Source organism: Osmerus eperlanus, chromosome 3, assembly GCF_963692335.1.
Source record: "Osmerus eperlanus chromosome 3, fOsmEpe2.1, whole genome shotgun sequence".
In the NCBI taxonomy this organism is placed as follows: domain Eukaryota; kingdom Metazoa; phylum Chordata; class Actinopteri; order Osmeriformes; family Osmeridae; genus Osmerus; species Osmerus eperlanus.
In genome coordinates, this window is record NC_085020.1 from 275,629 (window position 1) to 299,563 (window position 23,935).

At 48.5% G+C, this 23,935-nt stretch overlaps 2 protein-coding genes across 4 annotated transcripts in view; one reads left to right on the forward strand and one right to left on the reverse strand.

Moving 5' to 3' along the window:
• The window catches only part of dnah7 (dynein, axonemal, heavy chain 7), a 102,357-nt gene extending 97,663 nt beyond the window's left edge, over nucleotides 1-4,694 (forward strand). Inside the window, exons 65-66 of the mRNA XM_062456298.1 lie at nucleotides 594-697; nucleotides 4,449-4,694. Coding sequence (XP_062312282.1) covers nucleotides 594-697; nucleotides 4,449-4,655 — 311 coding nt within the window. The 3' untranslated portion in view covers nucleotides 4,656-4,694. The remainder of the gene's footprint in view (nucleotides 1-593; nucleotides 698-4,448) is intronic.
• Nucleotides 4,695-4,877: 183 nt separating this feature from the next.
• slc39a10 (solute carrier family 39 member 10) overlaps nucleotides 4,878-23,935 on the reverse strand; it is a 28,491-nt gene continuing 9,433 nt past the window's right edge. For 2 of the 3 annotated variants that reach the window (XM_062456296.1, XM_062456295.1), the window contains exons 2-10: nucleotides 17,137-18,438; nucleotides 16,055-16,232; nucleotides 10,896-11,071; nucleotides 10,437-10,610; nucleotides 9,962-10,082; nucleotides 9,519-9,851; nucleotides 9,256-9,336; nucleotides 7,744-7,934; nucleotides 4,878-7,547 (exon numbers count right to left, since the gene is read on the reverse strand). In XM_062456296.1, coding sequence (XP_062312280.1) covers nucleotides 7,395-7,547; nucleotides 7,744-7,934; nucleotides 9,256-9,336; nucleotides 9,519-9,851; nucleotides 9,962-10,082; nucleotides 10,437-10,610; nucleotides 10,896-11,071; nucleotides 16,055-16,232; nucleotides 17,137-18,417 — 2,688 coding nt within the window. In that variant the 5' untranslated portion in view covers nucleotides 18,418-18,438 and the 3' untranslated portion in view covers nucleotides 4,878-7,394. Of the gene's footprint in view, nucleotides 7,548-7,743; nucleotides 7,935-9,255; nucleotides 9,337-9,518; nucleotides 9,852-9,961; nucleotides 10,083-10,436; nucleotides 10,611-10,895; nucleotides 11,072-16,054; nucleotides 16,233-17,136; nucleotides 18,439-20,983; nucleotides 21,190-23,935 lie in introns of those variants that run through there. The other variant, XM_062456297.1, reaches the window with a different exon arrangement.

Sequence of the window (23,935 nt, forward strand, 5' to 3'; positions counted from 1 at the left end):
CTGGGATAGTAGATATAGTCTACCACCCCCCCCACCCCCCCCACCCTAGTATCAGCCCCTCTCCGTGCTCATAGCAAAGCTCTAGCAAACTCAATCTAATATCCACATTAGAGTCACATTCCCATCAGTCCCCCACTGCTGCCATCAGCCTGCCGTGATGCTGCTTACTCTCGGAGGGACACACTCCTACGTCCTCCACTATTGACTGCCACTGACAACTCTGTGTGTGTGTGTGTGGAACGGTGTGAAAACCGTGAAACTCACTCCTCAGGTATGTAGCAGGCCACCCGCGTCAAAGAAGAGCTAGCTTTTCTTTGGCGTAGTTGGTAGTGGTCGCGCTTGGCAAGTCGGAGGTCGAGCGTTCGAATCCCGCGAGTGGCGAATTATACCTTGTTGTGACAGAGCGTGGCTACGTCTGTTACATACCTGTGACGTGTGTGTGTGCCTCCCATGACAACATGTCAGAAACAAAGATGGTTTGACACGTTTCTTCATACCATTTATTTCAGCTATGAAGAGTAAATGTGTTGTGTGTGCCTGTGTGTGTGTGTGTGCCTGTGTGGTCTGTGCTTGTGTTCCTCTTGTTGTCTCAGGGGTGTACATCCGAGGTCTGTACCTGGACGGAGCCCGCTGGGACAGGAGCAGCAAGCTTCTCGCTGAGTCTCACCCCAAAGTGCTGCATGATGCCATGCCTGTGGTACCACATCACGCACACACACATCAAGCATACACACATCACACGCACGCACACACCCACACATCACACACAGGCTTTCTGGGAGAATGAACACACTGTCTGAGCTAAATAATATCCAGCCATGGATTCTAAAATGAAGTCCCGTGATAATATGAATGACCAGAGGGATCCCAAACACGTGAAGAAAACGTCTTAATCTGCCCTGGTTACATAACATAACCCACCTTCTATTACCCACCTACGGTAACCCACCTCCTATTACCCACCTACTTTATCCCTAGTTTTGTGAATATACAGCTTCAAGCCATTTTTCATAATGTTAACAAATTAGTGAATTTGCACATTTACTTGGATGTGATTGGATGATGACAGGTGTCGGTGATCGTTCTCAAGTGTTCGCTGCTGCTGCTGTTGTATCAGTCAGTGGTGAGATCAGCGATCACTGCTGCTGTTGTATCAGTCATGGTGAGATCAGCGATCACTGCTGCTGTTGTATCAGTCATGGTGAGATCAGCGATCACTGCTGCTGTTGTATCAGTCAGTGGTGAGATCAGCGATCACTGCTGCTGTTGTATCAGTCAGTGGTGAGATCAGCAGTCAATACACGGGACATGGGAGGTCACGTATGAGACAAATCAATTAGGCCCAATATAAGGGACGTCCCAGCTAATACGGAACATTTGGCAACCCTAATCACGCTGGTAACTGGACACATCATATTATTACATTAATACAAAAATACACTATAGACACGCAGCACATTCGCCAGGAATCCTTTATGACGCCGACAATTTTAAACATCTCCCTCATATGTGGGCATGGGTGATCAGGAATGTCTATTCTCAGACATGTTGTGCATGATAGCCAGGAAATATAAAAAGGCGCGCAATGACAAGAAATAGTTATGATCATGCCACCAAATACAGATTAAAACTTAAGTAACAAGCCTGGTTTGAAAATGTAAGAAGTAGAAAGTACATATAATAGTGTAATTACAATGTAATAACAACATAATAACGCTGTAATAACAATGTAATAACATATTAACAATGTAATAAGTGTAAAAAAAAGTGTAATAACAGTGTATTAACGTTGTAATAACATAGTCAAAAGTGTAATAACAGTGTAACAAGTGTTTATAGTTTATGGTAAACATACGAATGGCCGAAAAATCTACTTCAGTACAGTAACGAAGTATTTTTACTGTTATTTCCCATCTCTGCAACAGTGTAACAACAGTGTAACGACAGTGTAAAGACAGTGTAAAAACAGCTTTAAAAAAACGGAAAAAGTTGTATAAATGTGTAATAACAACTAAACAGTTTAATAAGTGTAATCATTTTAATTATAATAATAACATAATAACAGTGTCACAATAGTATAATAACAATATAATGAGTGAAAGTAAAACTTTGTTAGAAAAATAGTGAAGTACTGATACCAGAAAGATTCTGTATTTCCACCAGGAGAGAGACCAGGGACATATGTTTCTGCATGTATCTGCAGACTCGGGTGTATGGAAACAGATGATCTTATGTATATTCTGCTGCGTGTTAAATACAAGACGCCTCCTTTTATCAGAGCACAATACCAGGGCTCCCTAACCCTACCCAGGGCTCCGGGGAGAGGAGCTGCCTTAAACTGTAGAATAATAAAGTGGGCCTTGTTCAGCCCAAAACAATGTTCACAGTGCTGTGTTCAAAGGCTCTCTGAGCAATTTCAACAAACTCATCACGCCCTGAAACTAAGTTCCCCCTTCTCCTGTCTTTCTTTCTCCCGCTTCTCATTTGTTTTTTAGGGATTTCTTAATTATGACTCGATATGGTGTTTGAATACTGTATTAAGTAAAAGATTAAAATAGATTGCTAGTGGCAGAAGTGCAGAAGCTCTGAAAGAAAACAGAACGGATTGCTTTGTAAGTTTCCTCTTGGTGTATTTATATTTTTTGTGATTGTCCTCACAATGCATGCTGGGGTTATGAATAATGCACTAGACCGGCTTTTTAATATTCAGACATTTCAGGAGAAATTATTAGCTAAATCAGTTTTTGACAGGAGCAGAACCTAATTAAAAATGTGTTTATTATTTGTGGGGGGAAATCACAACATAGTCAGCAGGGCTGGCTTTGAAACACTAATCTCGTTGGAGCGTCTTATTGAATTGGAGCATTTCTTTGGCTGAAACTCAACAAACTAGCTTTGTGAGAAGTGGCCCAGTTTATCCCTTTTGTTTTACCAATGCTGTTAATGGGTTAGGGTGCTAATGGCCTTTAGGGACTGAGTCGCTCTGGTTTTTTGTTGTATCAAAGTTTATGTCCCCCAAATATTGAACTAGTGACTGGAACATTTGGGCAACTGATTACCCAGTGGTTAAATGTTTTGGTAAATGCTTTCTTCTCCCTACTTCACCCCTCTGTCACTCTTCTGTACATGTGTTCTATTGCTCCTCACGTCCCAGTACACCAGGCTGCCTCGTCACCCATGTGTCCCTACTGTACGTGTTCTATTGCTCCTCATGTCCCAGTACACCAGGCTGCCTCGTCACCCATGTGTCCCTACTGTACGTGTTCTATTGCTCCTCACGTCCCAGTACACCAGGCTGCCTCGTCACCCATGTGTCCCTACTGTACGTGTTCTATTGCTCCTCATGTCCCAGTACACCAGGCTGCCTCGTCACCCATGTGTCCCTACTGTACGTGTTCTATTGCTCCTCATGTCCCAGTACACCAGGCTGCCTCGTCACCCATGTGTCCCTACTGTACGTGTTCTATTGCTCCTCACGTCCCAGTACACCAGGCTGCCTCGTCACCCATGTGTCCCTACTGTACGTGTTCTATTGCTCCTCATGTCCCAGTACACCAGGCTGCCTCGTCACCCATGTGTCCCTACTGTACATGTGTTCTATTGCTCCTCATGTCCCAGTACACCAGGCTGCCTCGTCACCCATGTGTCCCTACTGTACGTGTTCTATTGCTCCTCACGTCCCAGTACACCAGGCTGCCTCGTCACCCATGTGTCCCTACTGTACGTGTTCTATTGCTCCTCACGTCCCAGTACACCAGGCTGCCTCGTCACCCATGTGTCCCTACTGTACGTGTTCTATTGCTCCTCATGTCCCAGTACACCAGGCTGCCTCGTCACCCATGTGTCCCTACTGTACGTGTTCTATTGCTCCTCACGTCCCAGTACACCAGGCTGCCTCGTCACCCATGTGTCCCTACTGTACGTGTTCTATTGCTCCTCACTTCCCAGTACACCAGGCTGCCTCGTCACCCATGTGTCCCTACTGTACGTGTTCTATTGCTCCTCACGTCCCAGTACACCAGGCTGCCTCGTCACCCATGTGTCCCTACTGTACGTGTTCTATTGCTCCTCACGTCCCAGTACACCAGGCTGCCTCGTCACCCATGTGTCCCTACTGTACGTGTTCTATTGCTCCTCATGTCCCAGTACACCAGGCTGCCTCGTCACCCATGTGTCCCTACTGTACGTGTTCTATTGCTCCTCACGTCCCAGTACACCAGGCTGCCTTGTCACCCATGTGTCCCTACTGTACGTGTTCTATTGCTCCTCACGTCCCAGTACACCAGGCTGCCTCGTCACCCATGTGTCCCTACTGTACGTGTTCTATTGCTCCTCATGTCCCAGTACACCAGGCTGCCTCGTCACCCATGTGTCCCTACTGTACGTGTTCTATTGCTCCTCATGTCCCAGTACACCAGGCTGCCTTGTCACCCATGTGTCCCCCCCAGATGTGGCTGCAGCCCCTCAGGCGCCAGGACGTCCCCCAGAGGAGCAACTTCCTGTGTCCCGTCTACAAGACCAGCGAGCGCCGCGGCACGCTCTCCACCACAGGACACTCCACCAACTACGTAATCGCCATGACGCTCAACACCGACGTGCCGGCTGATCACTGGATCAGACGAGGGGCGGCTCTGCTGTGCCAGCTCAACTGTTGATGTTTTCCTTACACACAATAAACACCCTGCTTTAGCTCACATGAATTGTGAAGTGTCGGGGGGGCAGGGGTTGTACAATGTCTCAGGACAGACTTGATAAGGAGGAAAATGTTAATGGAAAAAAATATGGGTGATGTACAATCATAGATTCCTAGCTAAACCACCCGTGTGATGTCGTCACAAACACGAGAACAAAATAAGCACAACAAAATGACCACAAACAACAGGCTCTAAATCAACTTTATTGTATCTTAATGGAAATGACACACAATCAGCGTGGATGATAAATGCAATGAACACATTTAAATATCCAAGTTAATAAACAATAATAAAATGAACCAAAATTAAACAATGTACCTTCATAATTTTAGAAGACAATGACAGAAGAATGTTTGAGAGATGAGAGATTCTTCTGGGCTACAATACCTTCAAATGTAAAACTAAAACCCTCATGGTTTAAGAACGGCATGTCAAACCACATGGCAATTAAGGCGTCACTGAACCTGGCAAAGTAAAGCTAAAACATGGTCCTTATTTTACAGTTTAAAAGTATTTATATGAACCTTCCAAAGCAAATTACTCCAGGACATCCATAAGCGACTGATCTTAGAAAATCCACGTATTACCATGCTACAAGCTTCAGCAGGGTTGCAAGCCAACAGGACTACTGGACAGTTACTATAAACCCAACACAATCCCTCATCCTCATTTAATCTGTTTAAAAGAAAAATGTAACAACGGGTTTTTCACCGACAACCTATTAGAATTTGACTATACAAAAATGAAAACTACTCCACCTATAAGACATTGGTCTCTTCTGTACCACTCATGCCTCATGCATGATTCAATCCAATCAAATACATTAGTGTAATGTGATTGACGATGATTCACACCCAATAAGACAAGACGATGGATGTCACACGGTGACAGGATAGTTGCACATTATAATGTGCTCCAGCAAGTGGGTCCAGTTAGCGCGCAGCAGCAGAAGGCTAATGCAGCTAGCGCTAATTTAGCACTCAGGGGGCAGAAGACAAGTCAACGGAGGTGCGGGATAAAAAATAAAAACTGTTACATTTTTTTATTTTTTTTATTTTTTTTACTAATGATCAAATACAAACTCAAAGACATTAGGAACATAAGATTAGCTTGTTCTGTGCTTTGATATTTGACAATCAATTAAAAGTGCAAAGTATGCTAATTGGGAGAATATATTTAAGAATCAGAGCACAATACCAGACAAGCCTAACCTGGCTTGAGAGTTGTCTGAATAATTTCCATGAATTCTGAAAAACGGAATACTACATTTTCTACATAATCCTTTATACCCAAATTTGAAGCAGAATTTGAATGATAACACATTTACTTACAATCCAAAGCAACGCGGTTTAAACAAAAACCTGTATTTTATAGGCCGCTTACTACTCTGATTTAAACTCTTAATCGAAACTACAATATTTTGATTCACATTTAGGCAGTGAACATATTTCAAGGCTATGCTAGCATAAGGGCTTTGATGGATGTTTTGGTATACAGTTCTGTCAATCCAACAAATCAGATAACTCTTGATGAGGTCATCAAACAACTAAGCTTGAAATCAAGCACTGGCTGAACAGCATCTTGTATGGACACAGTGACTAAGGCCTGAACCTGGCCACTTATCCTTCAATAACAAGTGGTGTATACCTACAATACCCAAAAGTGATCTAATCATACAAGAAAATGGCCAAAACAATATAAATAGGGAAAGATTGTTGCAAATGAACCCACCTTTAAATTGGGCCATTGCGCTAGACACTGCACGTTTGACAGAAAACACACAAGCTGCAGTTCTCACGGGGTTCCCCTCAGGCCCCTCAGAAGGTGAACTATTCAGCCCTGTTGATGGTGTACACTCAGGGTTAGGGTTAGACTCATCAGGCTCTTCTACCTGGGGCCCCTCTGCTTGCTAGCTTCAGCCCAGACGAAGCACAGCATGTCAGTATGTAAAGACTGCGTCACAAAAGCACCACATGGCCACTGTGGGTTGTGAGGTATACAGGGACACAAGGCTGGGTTACAGGGTATACAGGGACACTAGGCTGGGTTACAGGGTATACAGGGACACTAGGCTGGGTTACAGGGTGGGCCACAGGATACCAGGATTCTCAAAGCCTGCAGTCTGGCTGGGTTCTCCAGGTTAGGCAGGTGCTCCATCAGACCCTGTGACCTGCTGACAGCCAGGTAAGCTGGCGGCAGTGGAATGTTTTGTTTTCTTCGAGCCAAATCAGCATGGCGACATATTTGAATGTGTCAAAATGGCTGTTAATATCAGATTCTGCAGGGGACCACCACAGTCTTACAGGGCCTGTTACTGGCAAACAAGACTGATACAGAGGTAGTATGCTTCCACAACAAGGGTGTAGCAGGAGAAGTATTTTTGCAAGGAGTGTAGCCTCAATGTAATCCTTCAGTACAGATTGCTGGCATAGAAAACAGAGCAGACCAGACAGTGAGGAAAGAGGAGTGAAGTGTAAACATCTGCCGCTATGATCCATGAGATATGAATCAGCCACTGCTGCTGAGAAGCACAACAAGATTCACCACCACACATGCAGGACAAACACGTAGACAAACAGAAGAGCTTTAAGGCTGAGAAGCACAAGTACCCCCATGTGTACACACCGTTCCTCCTCCATTACCTCAACCCCCCACCTTTACACCCCCACCCCACATCTTATCTCACCCTCCACCCCCAAACTAGAAGCCGAAATCAAGCACTATTTGGTCTTCGAAGATGGCGATGAGCAGCATGATGCCAAACCCAGTGAGCATGCCACAGTTCTGCAGCACAAAGTGTCCCAGCTGGCAGCGCTTGTGATCCTCGCTGTCGCCGTGGAGCATCTCTGGCAGCTGCAGAGAGTGAGGGCCATTTTAGAATCAAGCATGAAAACATTCATTCAGAGATTACACCACAGTAGTTACTGAAAACACAGAGTGGAGGAATGTGAATCTGTATTGTGTGTAGCTGAAATGAAGCTTAGGCTGGCCCAGCTTCCTGCTAGAGGTGAGCCACTGATAGCGACAACAGCAAAAGAGGTCAACTCACCATGTCCACGAGAGCCACGTAGAGGAACATGCCGGCGGTCACAGCGAAGATCCAGCTGGTGACGTTGTGAGTGTACTGGCCCACCGCCGTGCCGATGATCATGCCCACGTAGGCCATGAGAGCGGAGAGCAGGTTGTACACGATGGCCTGCTTGACGGACATGCCTGCCTTCAGCAGCACAGCAAAGTCACCTAGGGGGCACACGTGCTCAGACACATTAATATGTTGACATGTTGTTAATGACATACAACACACATTTTTTATCTTCTGTATTTGTGCGGCAGTATAAAAGTGCCAGTTAACGAAAATTTTGTTTTTGTCTTTTCATTTCATTATTAAATAAATTAATAAAGTGCTTGAAGTTAATAGTCAACACTTTTGCAAAGTACTGTACATAAAGTTCTCATTCACTTCTCCAATTTAAACTTGAACACTTTCCTTTCTCACACAGACACACACAGTTCTGCCTCCTCACTGCCAGCACAGCTGTAGGGAAAAGGCCCAAATCTCACCAAAAACACCATTGATTCAGAGAGAAATGAACAGAAGAATAGAGGTGGCTACCATTTCCTCCCCACCAGAATGAATGTCCTCTTTTCCTCTATAATTGCCACACTGAATATTACCATTCTGTACTAGCATCCATCAATCAAATCCAGGAGAGAAAGAGGGGAATGTGAGGAGGGAGAGCACAGCCTGGTGCACTCAGACACGCTGCACTTCTCTCACTTCAACTCTGTTACGCTCCTCGCCACCAAGTCACCGGTGCAATTAACACACCCATCACTGCCAATTAGCCGCACGACGGGATGTTAAAGAGCCATCACCATCATCTTCCTCAGGCTCACAGCTGCAGGTGGGGAGGGGGGACGCTGTCTGACATGAGGGATGAGAGGCGCAGTGGTGCTGGTCACATCACTGCCTTCATTTGTCACTTGCTCCATGGGGGAGGAGGGGAGGGGGCGGGGGAGAGTGGGTGGAGGCATTGTGAAAATAATGGATATATGATTCAGCATACAGAACGTACATTTAATGGAAACAAGGTGGCCTATAGTGACACATTCAACAACACTGGGTGTTCTCACAGCATTGAAGTGTGGATCTGGTCAGATGAATTTGTACATTTACTACTATCATGCTATTACTATGATGTACATTTAATTTGCCATTTACTACTGTCCGTAAAAAAGGCAGCTCTGTGTGCAGTGTTGTGGATTTGGTGTTAACTGTCCAGTGAGGTAGACGTACCCTGCCTCTAACTGTCCAGTGATGTAGACATACCCTTTTTTTGTACAGTATTGTTTAGAATTATTAGCATTTTCTACATTTGATATTAAAGACTGCAGCTACTTTTAATACTCATATGTTTATTGTATGCACCTGCCCACCAAAGCAAATTCCATTTGTGTAAACTTGGCGAATAAACTTGTTTTGATTCTGACTTACCGTGCCTCTAACTGTCCAGTGAGGTAGATCCACCCTGCCTCTAACTGTCCAGTGAGGTAGACTTACCCAGCTCATGAGGCAGCTCGTGACAGAACACAGCGACCGACGTGCTGATGCCGCCCGTGATGTTAGCGCTGAACGCCGCTCCTACAAAACACAGCAACAGCTCACCAAGACAGATCTGTGTTTTTGATGAGATGCCCCCAGCTAAAACTATGGACTCTAAACTGTTGTTCTGTTCTACAGGAAATGAAGGAACGCCCTGTAACAAAGCTTGTGGCAAGTTCAGACAAGCTAGTCAACTATGGAGCCCTGTGCTAGCTAGTCACCTATGGCCAGGCCGTCACTGAAGTTGTGCATGCCGTCCCCCATGATGACCATCCAGGCGATGCTGGCAATTCCTGCATCCTTCATCTCCTGGTCCGAGTGGCAGTTCCCCCCATGTGAGTGGCCATGAGAGTGGCTGTGAGAGTGACCGTGTTTCTTGGCGTGCCGGCCGTTCTCTGGGGCGGGGGAGTCAGCCTGCTGGTGAGGGGCGTCGGCCTGCTGGTGTGGGGTGTCGGCTGGCGGCAGCTTGTTACTGGACGAGTCAAGTGGCTGCAGCTCGGAGAGCTGGCTGTCGCTGTGGCCGTTGTCACAGGACAGGACCACAGGGTCGGGGACTGGAGGGAGAGGATTCATGTGAGTACTGAGAGGTGAATCTACAAAGCCTAGCTCCCTCGCTGCCAGGAAAAATGTCAGGCAGGTTGTGTTGAGGTTTCCCCCCTCTTACCCTCGGTCAGGGGCTTGAGGTGGAGCCACTCTGCGTCGGAGCGTCGGTTCAGTTTGTGATCTGACAGTTTCCTGCCGATCTTGGCTTCCTCGCCTTTCTTCTTCCCACCACACAAGCTGCCCTGGAAAGACATGGAGGCTGACTATACAGCACAGCGTCTAACTGTCCTGGAGGCTGACTATACAGCACAGCGTCTAACTGTCCTGGAGGCTGACTATACAGCACAGCGTCTAACTGTCCTGGAGGCTGACTATACAGCACAGCGTCTAACTGTCCTGGAGGCTGACTATACAGCACAGCGTCTAACTGTCCTGGAGGCTGACTATACAGCACAGCGTCTAACTGTCCTGGAGGCTGACTATACAGCACAGCGTCTAACTGTCCTGGAGGCTGACTATACAGGGTTAGCTGTATCTAGGCTAGGTCTTGCCCCTGGACCAGGGTTAGGGTTAGCTGTATTGAGACGAGGTCTTACCCCCTGGTCGCGGTAGTGCTGGAACATGCCCAGGCAGTGTTCGATGATGAAGAGCAGGTAGATTCCGCCCAGAGCAGTCAGACCCTTCCACACGCCGTCGAAGGCCGTCAGCAGGTCCTGCTCCCCTGCCTGGCTCTGCTCCCCGGAGTGGGAGTGGTCGTGCTGGCCCTGCGACTGGAGGAGGGGGGTGGACCATCAGACTGATCACCGCCTGCACGCTTCTCTGCTCTATAGCTGACCAGCAGTCATGCACACACATGCAGGCATTCAGTCTGAACAACAACAGATGCTGCCAGCTGTTGTGTGAGAGTGTGCTGTCCTTACGTGGGGCAGCAGATGCAGTGTTGTGTGAGAGTGTGCTGTCCTTACGTGGGGCAGCAGATGCAGTGTTGTGTGAGAGTGTGCTGTCCTTACGTGGGGCAGCAGATGCAGTGTTGTGTGAGAGTGTGCTGTCCTTACGTGGGGCAGCAGATGCAGCAGGGCGTCTCCACTCAGTGTCCCCACAGCCAGGGCCACCAGGAAGGTGAGCAGGAACTTGAAGCAGGCCTGGTTGAGGATGGGCACCAGCACTACCCCCAGCAGGGACAGCAGGCTGATGATGGAGATGGACACGAAGCCCCACACCCAGATCCACACTGAGGAGAGACGAGACCCTGCTCAGTACACACATGCTCAGTACACACATGCTCAGTACACACATGCTCAGTACAGGACATGCTCAGTACAGTACATGCTCAGTACAGTACATGCTCAGTACACACATGCTCAGTACACACATGCTCAGTACACACATGCTCAGTACAGTACATGCTCAGTACACACATGCTCAGTACAGTACATGCTCAGTACACACATGCTCAGTACAGTACATGCTCAGTACACACATGCTCAGTACAGGACATGCTTTGTATACACATGCTCAGTACAGGACATGCTTCGTACACACATGCTCAGTACAGGACATGCTTAGTACAGTACAGCCCATCTCACATGCTTATTCACCACACTATTCTGCAGTGAATTTGTAACTGCGGTTAATGAACCTATCTCCTGTGGCAGCTGAATATCACTGCTAAACAGATCAAAGGTAACTTTGGTCTGACTACATTGAAGATTTGGAGCGGGCCCTTCCCTTTGTAGAAGTCGGGCTGTAGCGAGTACAGATTTATTTCACTCCCACATCAGCAGACTGAAATACACGGTATCCTGAAAGGCCTCAAAACACCAGATGAGGCTTAGATTGGTTTATTACATCAGCTTTGGAGCACTGCATCCTCAACCAAAATAATTGGGTGTGCTCAAGCCTTCGGCGAGAGCACAACCTTTGTTCTCTCATATACATTTATTATTATTTATTTTTGCCCCCCTAAATCTTTGTCAATATTTGGCCTACATAGACAACCTAGGTGTCAAAAGTTTCGTCTTGGTAGCGATTGAGTTGCTTGTATTTTTATTTACGTTCCGTTGCATGGTTTAGGCTGAAGTTAAGTTTTTGTGGCGAAAAGTGAAGCTAACGGTGGCTAATTTGCTAGCCACAGTCACTGACGTTACTAACGTCACGAAAACACGCGTGACTACCTTTGGCAGAACATTCGTTTCGCATCTGTTAACTTGGGGGATAGCTAGGCTAACTATAGCTTTACTGCAAGGCAGCTGCAGAAACGCCACAAGCAAAGAGGCCAGGGTGATAACTATTTACTCATTTTACTTTGTGATATGACACACAATTGTGATGTGTAATGTACAATATAAGCTAATATTATTAAGGAAGTACATCTACTTTCGGAAACAGTAGTCTACTATTTCATTGAAGTATTAGCATCATGACATTAGCCTGTGTTGCCCGGGCAACACATACTACAGTGGTCTATGATGTATCTGTTTTCAATCGTTAAAATAAACATTCCTCACATATACATTTTCGTTGTAGGATTTATTCTGACATTAGTAAACGATTTGTTGGTGAAATTACCATTACCTGTGGTTTCAAACCAGTGTATCACTGCAACGCTGTAGCTTACGCGAGACACACTACAAAAACATCTACAGTACACAGCTGTTTAGGAAGTCAAACGGCGACAGAACATGTTCAGCACTCCCCTTACTTAAATCAAAAGTCTATCTAACTACTAATCTGAACTTCATTGCCACAGCCTAAACGTTGTCAATCTGTTCATGAAAATAATTAATTTCAGCCTAAACCGTACAACGGAACGTTATATCCAATTCAACCAACGCAATCGCTACCTAGACGAACACAGCAGTAGTCTAGTACTGTACCGTAGTAGTACAATTTACCGGGGCAGCTTCTCCACACAGGGCTATATCGCATTTTGCGTTGTTACTGACAATAATTGCTACCAGTGAGCTTTTTATGAATGAGCGATTTTCCACTAAATAAATGTCAAGCTTATTTACGTTTTGGGGGGCATATTTTCAGTTAGCGGATGGTACTGTTTGAATCGCGATTCCATCTTCTACTGCCGGGTAACGTCGTAGAATAATCTTCAAAGGGGGTTCTTTATTAATGAATGAATGCAATGAGTAGGCTAAATGCCTGAAAATATCATGAGAAGGGAAAAACTTAAAATGACGTTTAAGTCATAGAGATTAGGTACATTTTTACACCGGTCTGCCAAATTTATTCGTTTTGATTCAATGATGAGGCTGCCTCTTGCAGGGGAAATGAGAAGACATCTATTTCATTCTACACTTCACTCGTATTTTCAGTTGTAAATGAGCAGCAAAAAAAAAAAAGCTTTTAAATCTATGTCATCTTTATAAATAATAAGTATGCATTTTTATATAAAATATACAGAAATATCAGTTGTAAAAATGTCATTCAAAAACGGACCCCTGTGAAACCGACGCAAGCAAGCACACCCTACAATTTCCCCAGAAATTGTACCCTCTAGTTGAGATTGTGATCTGAAACTGACAGACAAGATTGTATTATGTTGACTCCAGCAGAAGGCTCACTGCAAGGCCGTTTAGTTCACCATTAGCCACGTTCATCCTCAAGTCCTCCTCCTCACAGCAACTGCTTGACACATCAACCTCCAAGCCTCATCACACAAGCATCAGCTCAACGGTGTCTGGAGGTGGTAAACTAGAGAAGAAATCTTTTCTACACTAGTGCCCGAGAGAGGACAGCTGTTTAATGTTGTGTGAAATTCAATGTCACACAACATGTGTGTCCAAGTGTGTCCTCTAGTGACGCCGGTCTGCCAGCGCTGAACTTCTCTCCTCTTCATCTTACAGACCACTGACTCACCAGGGCTCTGGGGCATGATATATTCTGCTGCAGAAACTATCGTTAGATTACAGTCCTGAAGGAGATTGCTTTGCCTAGGCTGGAATGGCATGACAAATAGTAGCACTGTACGTAGCTCGTCTTGGTTCTAAATTCCTATAAGCCATGAGACGACCTGTCCTACAGTGAAGCCAGACCACGGACACATCTAAGCCATGAGATGACCTGTCCTACAGTGAAGCCAGACCACAGACACATCTAAGCCATGAGACGACCTGTCCTACATTGAAGCCAGACCACAGACACATCTAAGCCATGAGACGACCTGTCCTACAGTGAAGCCAGACCACAGACACATCTAAGCCATGAGACGACCTGTCCTACAGTGAAGGGTTAGGGTTAGACCACCATCACCACAGACACATCCTCCCCTCTCAGGCATTTTCCAGCTGGGAGCTCTTGTGTGTGTGATTGCGGCGCTTCTATTCAAAAGGGTCAGTGGGGGTTGAAACTTCAATCTTCACAGTAAGGTAAATACCAACAGTGAAGAAAACATTGTACCAGTGTACAGGTTAGAAAACTGGCATTGAATGAGAAGGGTTTGGGACTTGTAATTGATTCTATCCAACTTGCAGATGAATCCCATTGCAGTAACTAAGACACTTGTAATCAACTAACTTGTCTCGGGTGGTTTCCCCTCATCAAGAGCAAGTATCCAGCAGGTTAACACTGCTTCCAGGGGGAGCAGATCCTGAAACATTAAGCAGCTGGACGGAAAACTCTCCCCCAACACGGAACCCTCTTTACACAAACACAGCCCTTTCAAAACACAGGAGGCTGGAGTCTGTCCTGGAAGAAATCTGAATGAAGGAGGCCAAGCTGGGTGCTGAAGCGCTAATTACACACACATTTAGCTGTTAGCTTTGGGAGCAAGTCTGTTAAGCCAGGCTTTGCAGCAGCCTGTTTCACCCCCGACAGGGGAAACATGTTAATGAGCAACTCTGTTAAACCTATTATTGAAGGAGATCTGGACTGTTGACATACCACACGTCGTTAAAAAGAACCTCTAACCTGTCTCGTAACAAGTGGTTCTTTCAGAGGACAGTCTTATAAAGGTCCACAGAACTTACCCAAATGAGCCTATCAATGAGCCAAAACCTGTAACCCTTCATTGCTTCTGTAGAAGAATGGAACTAGGGTTTCTCCTTTCTCCAATCCCCTGCCCCCCCCAGAGCAGCTGCCCCCCCCCCCAGAGCAGCTGCCCCCCCCCCCCCCAGAGCAGCTGCCCCCCCCCAGAGCAGCTGCCCCCCCCAGAGCAGCTGCCCCCCCCCCAGAGCAGCTGCCCCCCCCCCCAGAGCAGCTGCCCCCCCCCAGAGCAGCTGCCCCCCCCCCCCCAGAGCAGCTGCCCCCCCAGAGCAGCTGCCCCCCCAGAGCAGCTGCCCCCCCCCCCAGAGCAGCTGCCCCCCCCCCCAGAGCAGCTGCCCCCCCCAGAGCAGCTGCCCCCCCCCCCCCCCCCAGAGCAGCTGCCCCCCCCCAGAGCAGCGTTGATTGGAAGGTGTGTGTATGTGTGTGGTAGGAGTGTGGGGTTGATGATGGTCCTCTCATGTTGTCTTGTCCTGTTAACCATAATCCTGACAGTGACTGCAGCTAGTCATAACCTTCCACCTTTATCCACCCCATAACTCTGACTAGGAAGGCCCCACATGCACCAACCGTGGTCTGGTTACTCATACCAGTCCCCTCAACGTGCAGTAAGAATCATTTGATGCTGGGATCATTTGTTTCCAGTTTTTTTGCCCGTCTACCTTTGTTCACCCATAACTCTGACAAAGAGGGTCCCACATATACCAGACTTGGTCTGGTTTACTCATTAGAGTCCCCTCTAGCATTAAGTGTGTTTATAGCCACCTGGACATGCAAGTCAAACGCAGAGTTCTTGGTTCCAGTTTAGGTTTGGATTTTTCTAGGGACATGTACTTTGACAGCTCTGTTAGCATGAGTGTAAACTATAATGTAAATGTGATGTCAGTTCCAAAAAAGACATTCACATTTCACCAAAACATCCTACTGTGCAACTAAAGGATTCCCATCAGAACTAGACTAGCCACTTACACAATGTTGACAGAACAGTTTTATTTAAGTTCCCTTCTGGTGCCTGACGACTACAGGATGTTTCGTCCAAGAGGTTCACAGTCAGTCTTTCTACTGTTCAAGTAGTAAATACAGTTTCTGCTGTCACTGTGTCTTGCCTCCAGGTATGTTTGGACTTCAGTTTAGGATGCAGTTGGGTTTAGTCAACATGGGGTGGGTCCACTGTACAGACAGACCTGAGTGTTGCTAGCGGCGACAGGTGGGCGGGGCTTACCGGAGCTGGCGGGCTCCAGCGCGGCCTGCTCCACCTCCACCTGGTGGTAGTGGCGGATGCACACCCGGCTGTCGATCTGGTAGAGCAGGGCTGGGCACAGGTAGGTGAACTGAGCAGGCGAGATGAGCGACTCAGAGCTCAGGCCATAGTAGCTGAGGAGCTGGGTCAGGTTAAGACACTTGGGAGGGAGAGAGGAGGGGGAGAAGAGAGGAGGGGGAGAAGAGGTGGAGAATAGAGGAGGGGGAGAAGAGGTGGAGAATAGAGGAGGGGGAGAATAGAGGAGGGGAGAAGAGAGGAGGGGGAGTGGAGTGGAGAGGAGGGGAGAAGAGAGGAAGAGAGGAGGGGGAGTGGAGTGGAGTGGAGAAGAGAGGAGAGGAGGGGAGAAGAGAGGAGGGGGAGAAGAGAGGGGGAAGAGAGGAGGGGGAAGAGAGTAGGGGGAGCAGAGAGGAGGGGGAGAACAGAGGAGGGGGAGAAGAGAGGAGGGGGAGAAGAGAGGAAGGGAGAAGAGAGGAGGGGAGAGGAGGGGGAGAAGAGAGGAGGGGGAGAAGAGAGGAGGGGAGAGGAGGGGGAGAAGAGAGGAGGGGGAGAAGAGAGGAGGGGAGAAGAGAGGAAGGGGAGAAGAGAGGAGGGGAGAAGAGAGGAAGGGGAGAAGAGAGGAGGGGGAGAAGAGAGGAAGGGAGAAGAGAGGAAGGGAGAAGAGAGGAAGGGAGAAGAGAGGAGGGGGAGAATAGAGGAAGGGAGAAGAGAGGAGGGGGAGAATAGAGGAGGGGGAGAAGAGAGGAGGGGGAGAAGAGAGGAGGGGGAGAAGAGAGGAGGGAGAGAGGAAAGGAGGGGGGAAGAGAGGAGGGGGAGAGGAGAGGAGAGTAGGGGGGAAGAGAGGAAAGGAGGGGGGGGAAGAGAGGAGGGGGAGAGCAAGGGGTCACTTCAGAAGGAATCAACAGTGGACAATAACACTGGCTGTAGAATAACTGTAGACTGAGGTTCAAATGTAGCTTGGACCCCTCCTGACCTAAATTCAGGAGCTTTACAGTTACACAAGAGCTATCAAGTGTATTTTGTCAGGATTTTGACTGTTAGCCTACCTCCTCATGCTGGTGAGCAGCCCCGGCTGGGTGCTCTGGCAGAGCAGGCGATGCCCTCGTGGGGCTGGGCGCCTCGCCCGGCGCCTCACGCTTCTTCTTATTGGGATGACTGGGTCCATGTCCGTAACCGCTGTCGTGCCGGTGTCCATGGTGATGGTCATGGTCTTGACCACTGTGGTTATTCTGTTCGGGGGTGGTTGTGAGAGGTGATGGTGTTGATGTTCTCTGCTGATTCCTGTTTCCTCTGCTGGGTTTCCTGGATCTCCTGGGCCTGTTGGTCGGGGGGGCAGTTCCCGGCTGGGGGGGCTCTGAGGAGGCTGCTGGCTGCTCCGGGTGACTGGGGGGGGGGTCTGCTCCCCCCTGTGTGTGAGGGGGAGGAGGTGGTCGAGGGGCGTGGTGTTCCTGAGGCAGGGTTTTGGAGCTGAGCTCTTCCTGGTTCAGAGACAGTTTGTCCATGTCAGTTTTGTGCTCTTTAGCCTGGTCATGCCGGTGCTCGTGGTTATGATCGTGGTCGTGGTCATGGTCGTGATCATGGTCGTGGTTATGATCGTGATCATGGTCGTGATCATGGTCGTGGTCATGGTCATGATCGTGGTCGTGGTTATGATCGTGGTCATGGTCGTGGTTATGATCGTGGTCATGGTCATGTTTATGGTCAGTGTCCTCCCCAGTGTGGAGGTCGTGGGAGGGGCCTCTGTGAGCAGTGGGGTGTGGCCGGCCTGGAGGGGGGTGGCAGGGGGAGGAGGTGGAGGAGTGTGTGGGGTGGTGCTCGGGGTGGGGGTGCTTGCTGGCCCTGCCGTGGCCATGGTGGCTCTCCCGGGTGGGAGTGTGGTGGTGCAGCCCCTCCTGCACCTCCAGCAGGTCCAGGTGAGCCACGTGGTCGTGGCCCAGCTCCTCGTGCTCCAGCCCCACCAGCTTTACCTCCCCCAGACCCAGGCTGAGCAGCAGGCTCTGGAAGCCCCCAAAGTCCAGCCGGTCCCGCTGGCCGTAGCGTCGAAACAACTGAGCGATGTAGAAGCGCTGCTCCTCCTCCAGCGTGCTGCCGGCCGGGGGGGTCCGGCCGGCCGGGGGGGTCCTGCCGGCCGGGGGGGTCCTGGGGGCTGGGTTCAGCTGCAGGTCGCTGTGGGCATGACCGTGGCCCTCGTGGTCGCTATGCTCGCTGTGGTCGCCGTGGCGATGGTCGTGGTGGTGATGGCCGTCACCGTGGCAGTGGCTGCCATGGTGGAACAGGAAGGTGAGCACGCACAGGAAACACAGCTTGGTGTGTGTGTGGACACGCATGGTCTCCTCACTCTGGGAACCCTGAGGAGCACACACACAGAAACCCTGTTCAGTTCCCGCTCACTGTAACAACTACCCACCTGTCTCCTAATAACTCACTTCAAGCTGATTAAAACAAAGTCAGGAAAACAGCCTTTTATCTTGTGCAGCCTGAGAACACTAAGATCCCCACAGAGCAGAGGGGGAGTGTCTGTGAGAGAGAAATTGCTTGTTTTGTTCTTGCCAACAAGCCAGAAGCTGCAAAATCATTACTGTCAAATGACCCTCATATGGTCTCTTGAGTTGCCTGAGGGGGGGGTTATGACTAGCTGCAGTTACTGTAAGGATGTAAGGGTTAGCAGGACAACATGAGAGGACAATCATTAACAACACACTCCTACCACACACACCCTAATGAGCTCTGCTCCTGTCAGTGGAGGGAGGTGGTTTCCAGCATTCACACGGAGCTCAGACTCAGAAACTCCTGATGGCCAGAGTGTCTAGAAGTCATTCAAGAGCCACAACTGCAGAGTGGCACAGACACATGGCATCTCAAGTATTTGGTGCCAGCGCTGGTGTAGCTCAGAAGAGAGCCTAGCCCAGACCCATTACTGCTGTCACACTGGAAAAGCTATGGGCTCCACATTCACTTCAAATGTGGTTACTTCACATTACTTCAACTAAAACAAACCAAATACACCAAACAATCCACACACTGTCAAATCACTGACCTCTGGCACCTTACTGGCCAGGCGGCTTCATGGACAAGTTATTTCAGAGTCCAGTTACAGTCCATTATATACTAGATCATGGGTCCCCAAACTACGCCCCGCAGGCCGAACATGCCCCGCCCACACATTTGGACCGGCCCTCTGAACAATGCCAGACATAAAATTGACAATTTTGTTTTCTAAATAGGCCTATATGTTTTAATCACATCTGTATTTGATAATGAAGGTTGGCTTTCAAACAAAAAATTCTCTTAGTTATTACCTATTAAATTGTCCCTTAGTTATTAACTATAATTATTAACATAAACAAATTATTTGTTAGATTCACCCACCAACAGAATTCAACATAACGTTCCATCGTGATCGAGCAGGTGCACGCGAGCCAGCAAGAAAATTCAAAGAGACAACAAAATGGCCAAGAAAAGTTGATTCAGAATGCAGGGTATTAAACCAAGGGTTGACAAGTGATTATTTGTTAGAGTTTGTCTGTGCGATTTGATGTGCGATTCCATGAGTTACATGTCCAAGCTAAAGAAATATGCCTTTTTCAGACCCCCTTTGCTGCCAACATTGACAAAGCCATGCCTTCTTATCAGTTTGAGTTGGCTGAGTTACAGAACTGTGAAGTTCTGAAAGATGAATTTAAGCCAAACAGTCTCATTGAATTCTATGCTGCCCTCCCTAACGAGACATACCCAAACATAAAAAATCATGCAATGAAGATGGCCACACTTTGGCAGCACGACCAAGACTCACTGATGAACATTTGCATCAGTCTTTAAGACTGGCTGTGACAGGAATGGGACCTGACATTGGACTTCTCCCTAGCCATAAAACGGTTTGGGACCCTGTACTAGATCATGGCCATGTTGGTTGTTTCCAATTATACAGCTGACCTACACCAAATATCATTTGGACACATTGTTGAATTATCTGCATTGCAGTGTACAGCAGTAGAACAAACAAGCTAAACACACAACAGAATACTCCTTAAAGACAAACAAACTACCCTCTGCACAGTGTTAAACCTGCTATGAAAACCTGGAGCACCTCGGAGACCCCCCAGTACTGCAGCATGTTGTAGACAGCCCAGCCCGCCAGTAACTAACCATCACACAGGACTTCCTTATCTCCAGCCAATCAGCAGGGAGGCTGGAGCACTAACCAAGGTGAGAACACGTGAGTTAACGCTGCAGGTGTTTTAGCTCTCAGCCAGTATGGCAAAGCTGGAGCCCTCGCTACCAAAGACAAATTGATCTGGTCTCCCAGACCTTGCCACTGCTCTTCCACACTGCCCCTGTGACAGCCCTGCTCTTCCACACTGCCCCTGTGACAGCCCTGCTCTTCCACACTGCCCCTGTGACAGCCCTGCTCTTCCACACTGCCCCTGTGACAGCCCTGCTCTTCCACACTGCCCCTGTGACAGCCCTGCTCTTCCACACTGCCCCTGTGACAGCCCTGCTCTTCCACACTGCCCCTGTGACAGCCCTGCTCTTCCACACTGCCCCTGTGACAGCCCTGCTCTTCCACACTGCCCCTGTGACAGCCCTGCTCTTCCACACTGCCCCTGTGACAGCCCTGCTCTTCCACACTGCCCCTGTGACAGCCCTGCTCTTCCACACTGCCCCTGTGACAGCCCTGCTCTTCCACACTGCCCCTGTGACAGCCCTGCTCTTCCACACTGCCCCTGTGACAGCCCTGCTCTCCTTTACTGGGCTGAAACACCTTGAGCTGCTACAATAAACTACCACAGATCCCATCTGGACTAATCAAAGGGACACTGGTGTCCACTGGAGCGTGCTGTAGGTCTTGTTCAATGAGCCCAGGTAGTGGAGTAGAGGAGTGAAGGTACTCACCACCGTATCTTCCTGCTCCGAGTAGAGGGTGAAATTGAATTAGATGAAGAAGTGTGTCACAACAGTTAAGACTCTCTGTTGCAAACATTAACGTGATTACAAGCCTGCTTCACGGGCTGCCGACAACACACTGTTTATAAACATGAGGCGTGGGTGACCTATGATACGCAGTACAGATAGGACAGGGAAACACCGGAAGCTACAGAAGAGCACGCCCCCGACACAATACACTCTTTGTTTAGGAAATAACATTTGGAAAATAACTCTGGTTTTTATTCAGAAAGATATGCGAGTGGTCATCTCTCTTGAGTGGATTCTTTAAGATATGTGGGAGGCATCCAGGAGCATGTTGTCTTGTGCGTAACATCAGCTGGTTCACCTTAACTTACTTACAGAAGTACAAGTCTTGTGAGGTCAGGTATCAACGATGAAGATCTTAGTTCACCCAGAATACTGAGATCGTACAGACCACAATCTTGTACTTCAAGTTGTACGGTGACTAACCTTTTTCCTGGTTTTGGGTTGAATGTTGGTGGTTTTCCATTGCACATCAAATAGGAATTCACTTTTGTAAGCAAGCGGACTGTTGCAATATGATCCGTGTTCAGGGTGGTAGGGTGTGTCACCTACATAAGGTTTTTACGGATTTAAGCGGGACAATGTTGCTACAACCCATGCTCGTTGTGTGTGTGACTGTGTGTCATCCTGTCACAGTGTGTGGCAGGAGGAGGATGTAGCTAGGAGGGAATCAGGTGTGACTCACCATATCAAAGGGTTCCCTTCTTCAACTCAACTGTGAATGAAAAGATCGATTCACTGTTTATAGTTGGCTCTCATACACTTTTGGGGTACACACACACACACAGACACACATCCCTACCACACAGACACATTCCCACAAACAAACACCCAAACAGAGAACAAGCATGGAGAGCTTTGCCCAGGGGAGCCTCAGGGGTGAGTGTGTTTAGGCACTGCTCAGGGGTGAGTGTGTTTAGGCACTGCTCAGGGGTGAGTGTGTTTAGGCACTGCTCAGGGGTGAGTGTGTTTAGGCACTGCTCAGGGGTGAGTGTGTTTAGGCACTGCTCAGGGGTGAGTGTGTTTAGGCACTGCTCAGGGGTGAGTGTGTTTAGGCACTGCTCAGGGGTGAGTGTGTTTAGAGGCACTGCTCAGGGGTGAGTGTGTTTAGAGGCACTGCTCAGGGGTGAGTGTGTTTAGAGGCACTGCTCAGGGGTGAGTGTGTTTAGAGGCACTGCTCAGGGGTGAGTGTGTTTAGGCACTGCTCAGGGGTGAGTGTGTTTAGGCACTGCTCAGGGGTGAGTGTGTTTAGGCACTGCTCAGGGGTGAGTGTGTTTAGGCACTGCTCAGGGGTGAGTGTGTTTAGGCACTGCTCAGGGGTGAGTGTGTTTAGGCACTGCTCAGGGGTGAGTGTGTTTAGGCACTGCTCAGGGGTGAGTGTGTTTAGGCACTGCTCAGGGGTGAGTGTGTTTAGGCACTGCTCAGGGGTGAGTGTGTTTAGGCACTGCTCAGGGGTGAGTGTGTTTAGGCACTGCTCAGGGGTGAGTGTGTTTAGGCACTGCTCAGGGGTGAGTGTGTTTAGGCACTGCTCAGGGGTGAGTGTGTTTAGGCACTGCTCAGGGGTGAGTGTGTTTAGGCACTGCTCAGGGGTGAGTGTGTTTAGGCACTGCTCAGGGGTGAGTGTGTTTAGGCACTGCTCAGGGGTGAGTGTGTTTAGGCACTGCTCAGGGGTGAGTGTGTTTAGGCACTGCTCAGGGGTGAGTGTGTTTAGGCACTGCTCAGGGGTGAGTGTGTTTAGGCACTGCTCAGGGGTGAGTGTGTTTAGAGGCACTGCTCAGGGGTGAGTGTGTTTAGGCACTGCTCAGGGGTGAGTGTGTTTAGGCACTGCTCAGGGGTGAGTGTGTTTAGGCACTGCTCAGGGGTGAGTGTGTTTAGGCACTGCTCAGGGGTGAGTGTGTTTAGGCACTGCTCAGGGGTGAGTGTGTTTAGAGGCACTGCTCAGGGGTGAGTGTGTTTAGAGGCACTGCTCAGGGGTGAGTGTGTTTAGAGGCACTGCTCAGGGGTGAGTGTGTTTAGAGGCACTGCTCAGGGGTGAGTGTGTTTAGAGGCACTGCTCAGGGGTGAGTGTGTTTAGGCACTGCTCAGGGGTGAGTGTGTTTAGGCACTGCTCAGGGGTGAGTGTGTTTAGAGGCACTGCTCAGGGGTGAGTGTGTTTAGAGGCACTGCTCAGGGGTGAGTGTGTTTAGAGGCACTGCTCAGGGGTGAGTGTGTTTAGAGGCACTGCTCAGGGGTGAGTGTGTTTAGAGGCACTGCTCAGGGGTGAGTGTGTTTAGGCACTGCTCAGGGGTGAGTGTGTTTAGGCACTGCTTAGGGCTTATATAAGAGGACCTACTGCAACCACAAGTTGACAGAGTTCATCCTATGAAAGTTAGACATGTCTATTATATTTAATTGAGCCATGACAAGGCAATTTTTTAGAAACTTAAGATGACTTCAGAAACCTTAGTATAGCCTACCGTAATTCTACTGAACCTTCTTGACCCCCAGTCCTGATTATTATGGGTTAGGGGCTTGTCTTTCTTGAGAAACACCCCCTAGCGCTGTAAGAGAAACATGCAGGTGTTAGTGAAGCTGCCGTCCTCCATGTCCCCACACCTGCAGCTCAGAAGGTTTAGAGTATCATTCTGATCTGAGCGGTGATCAACAACTATTCAAGTTTAAGTTGGTGTGACCCTAGGACCTTGTAGTGGGAGATGACATTTTACCTAATTAGCACTGCTCATCCCCTACAATTAGTTTACAGTCTGCTGGCTCCTGGGCTGTTTCTGATGTCTGATATAAGATGCAGGTTTCTGAGGTCTGATATAAGCTGCTAATCTGCAGGGACCCGTAAGAGCGTGATCTGAGACACAGGCAGCACATTCCTGGTGAGGG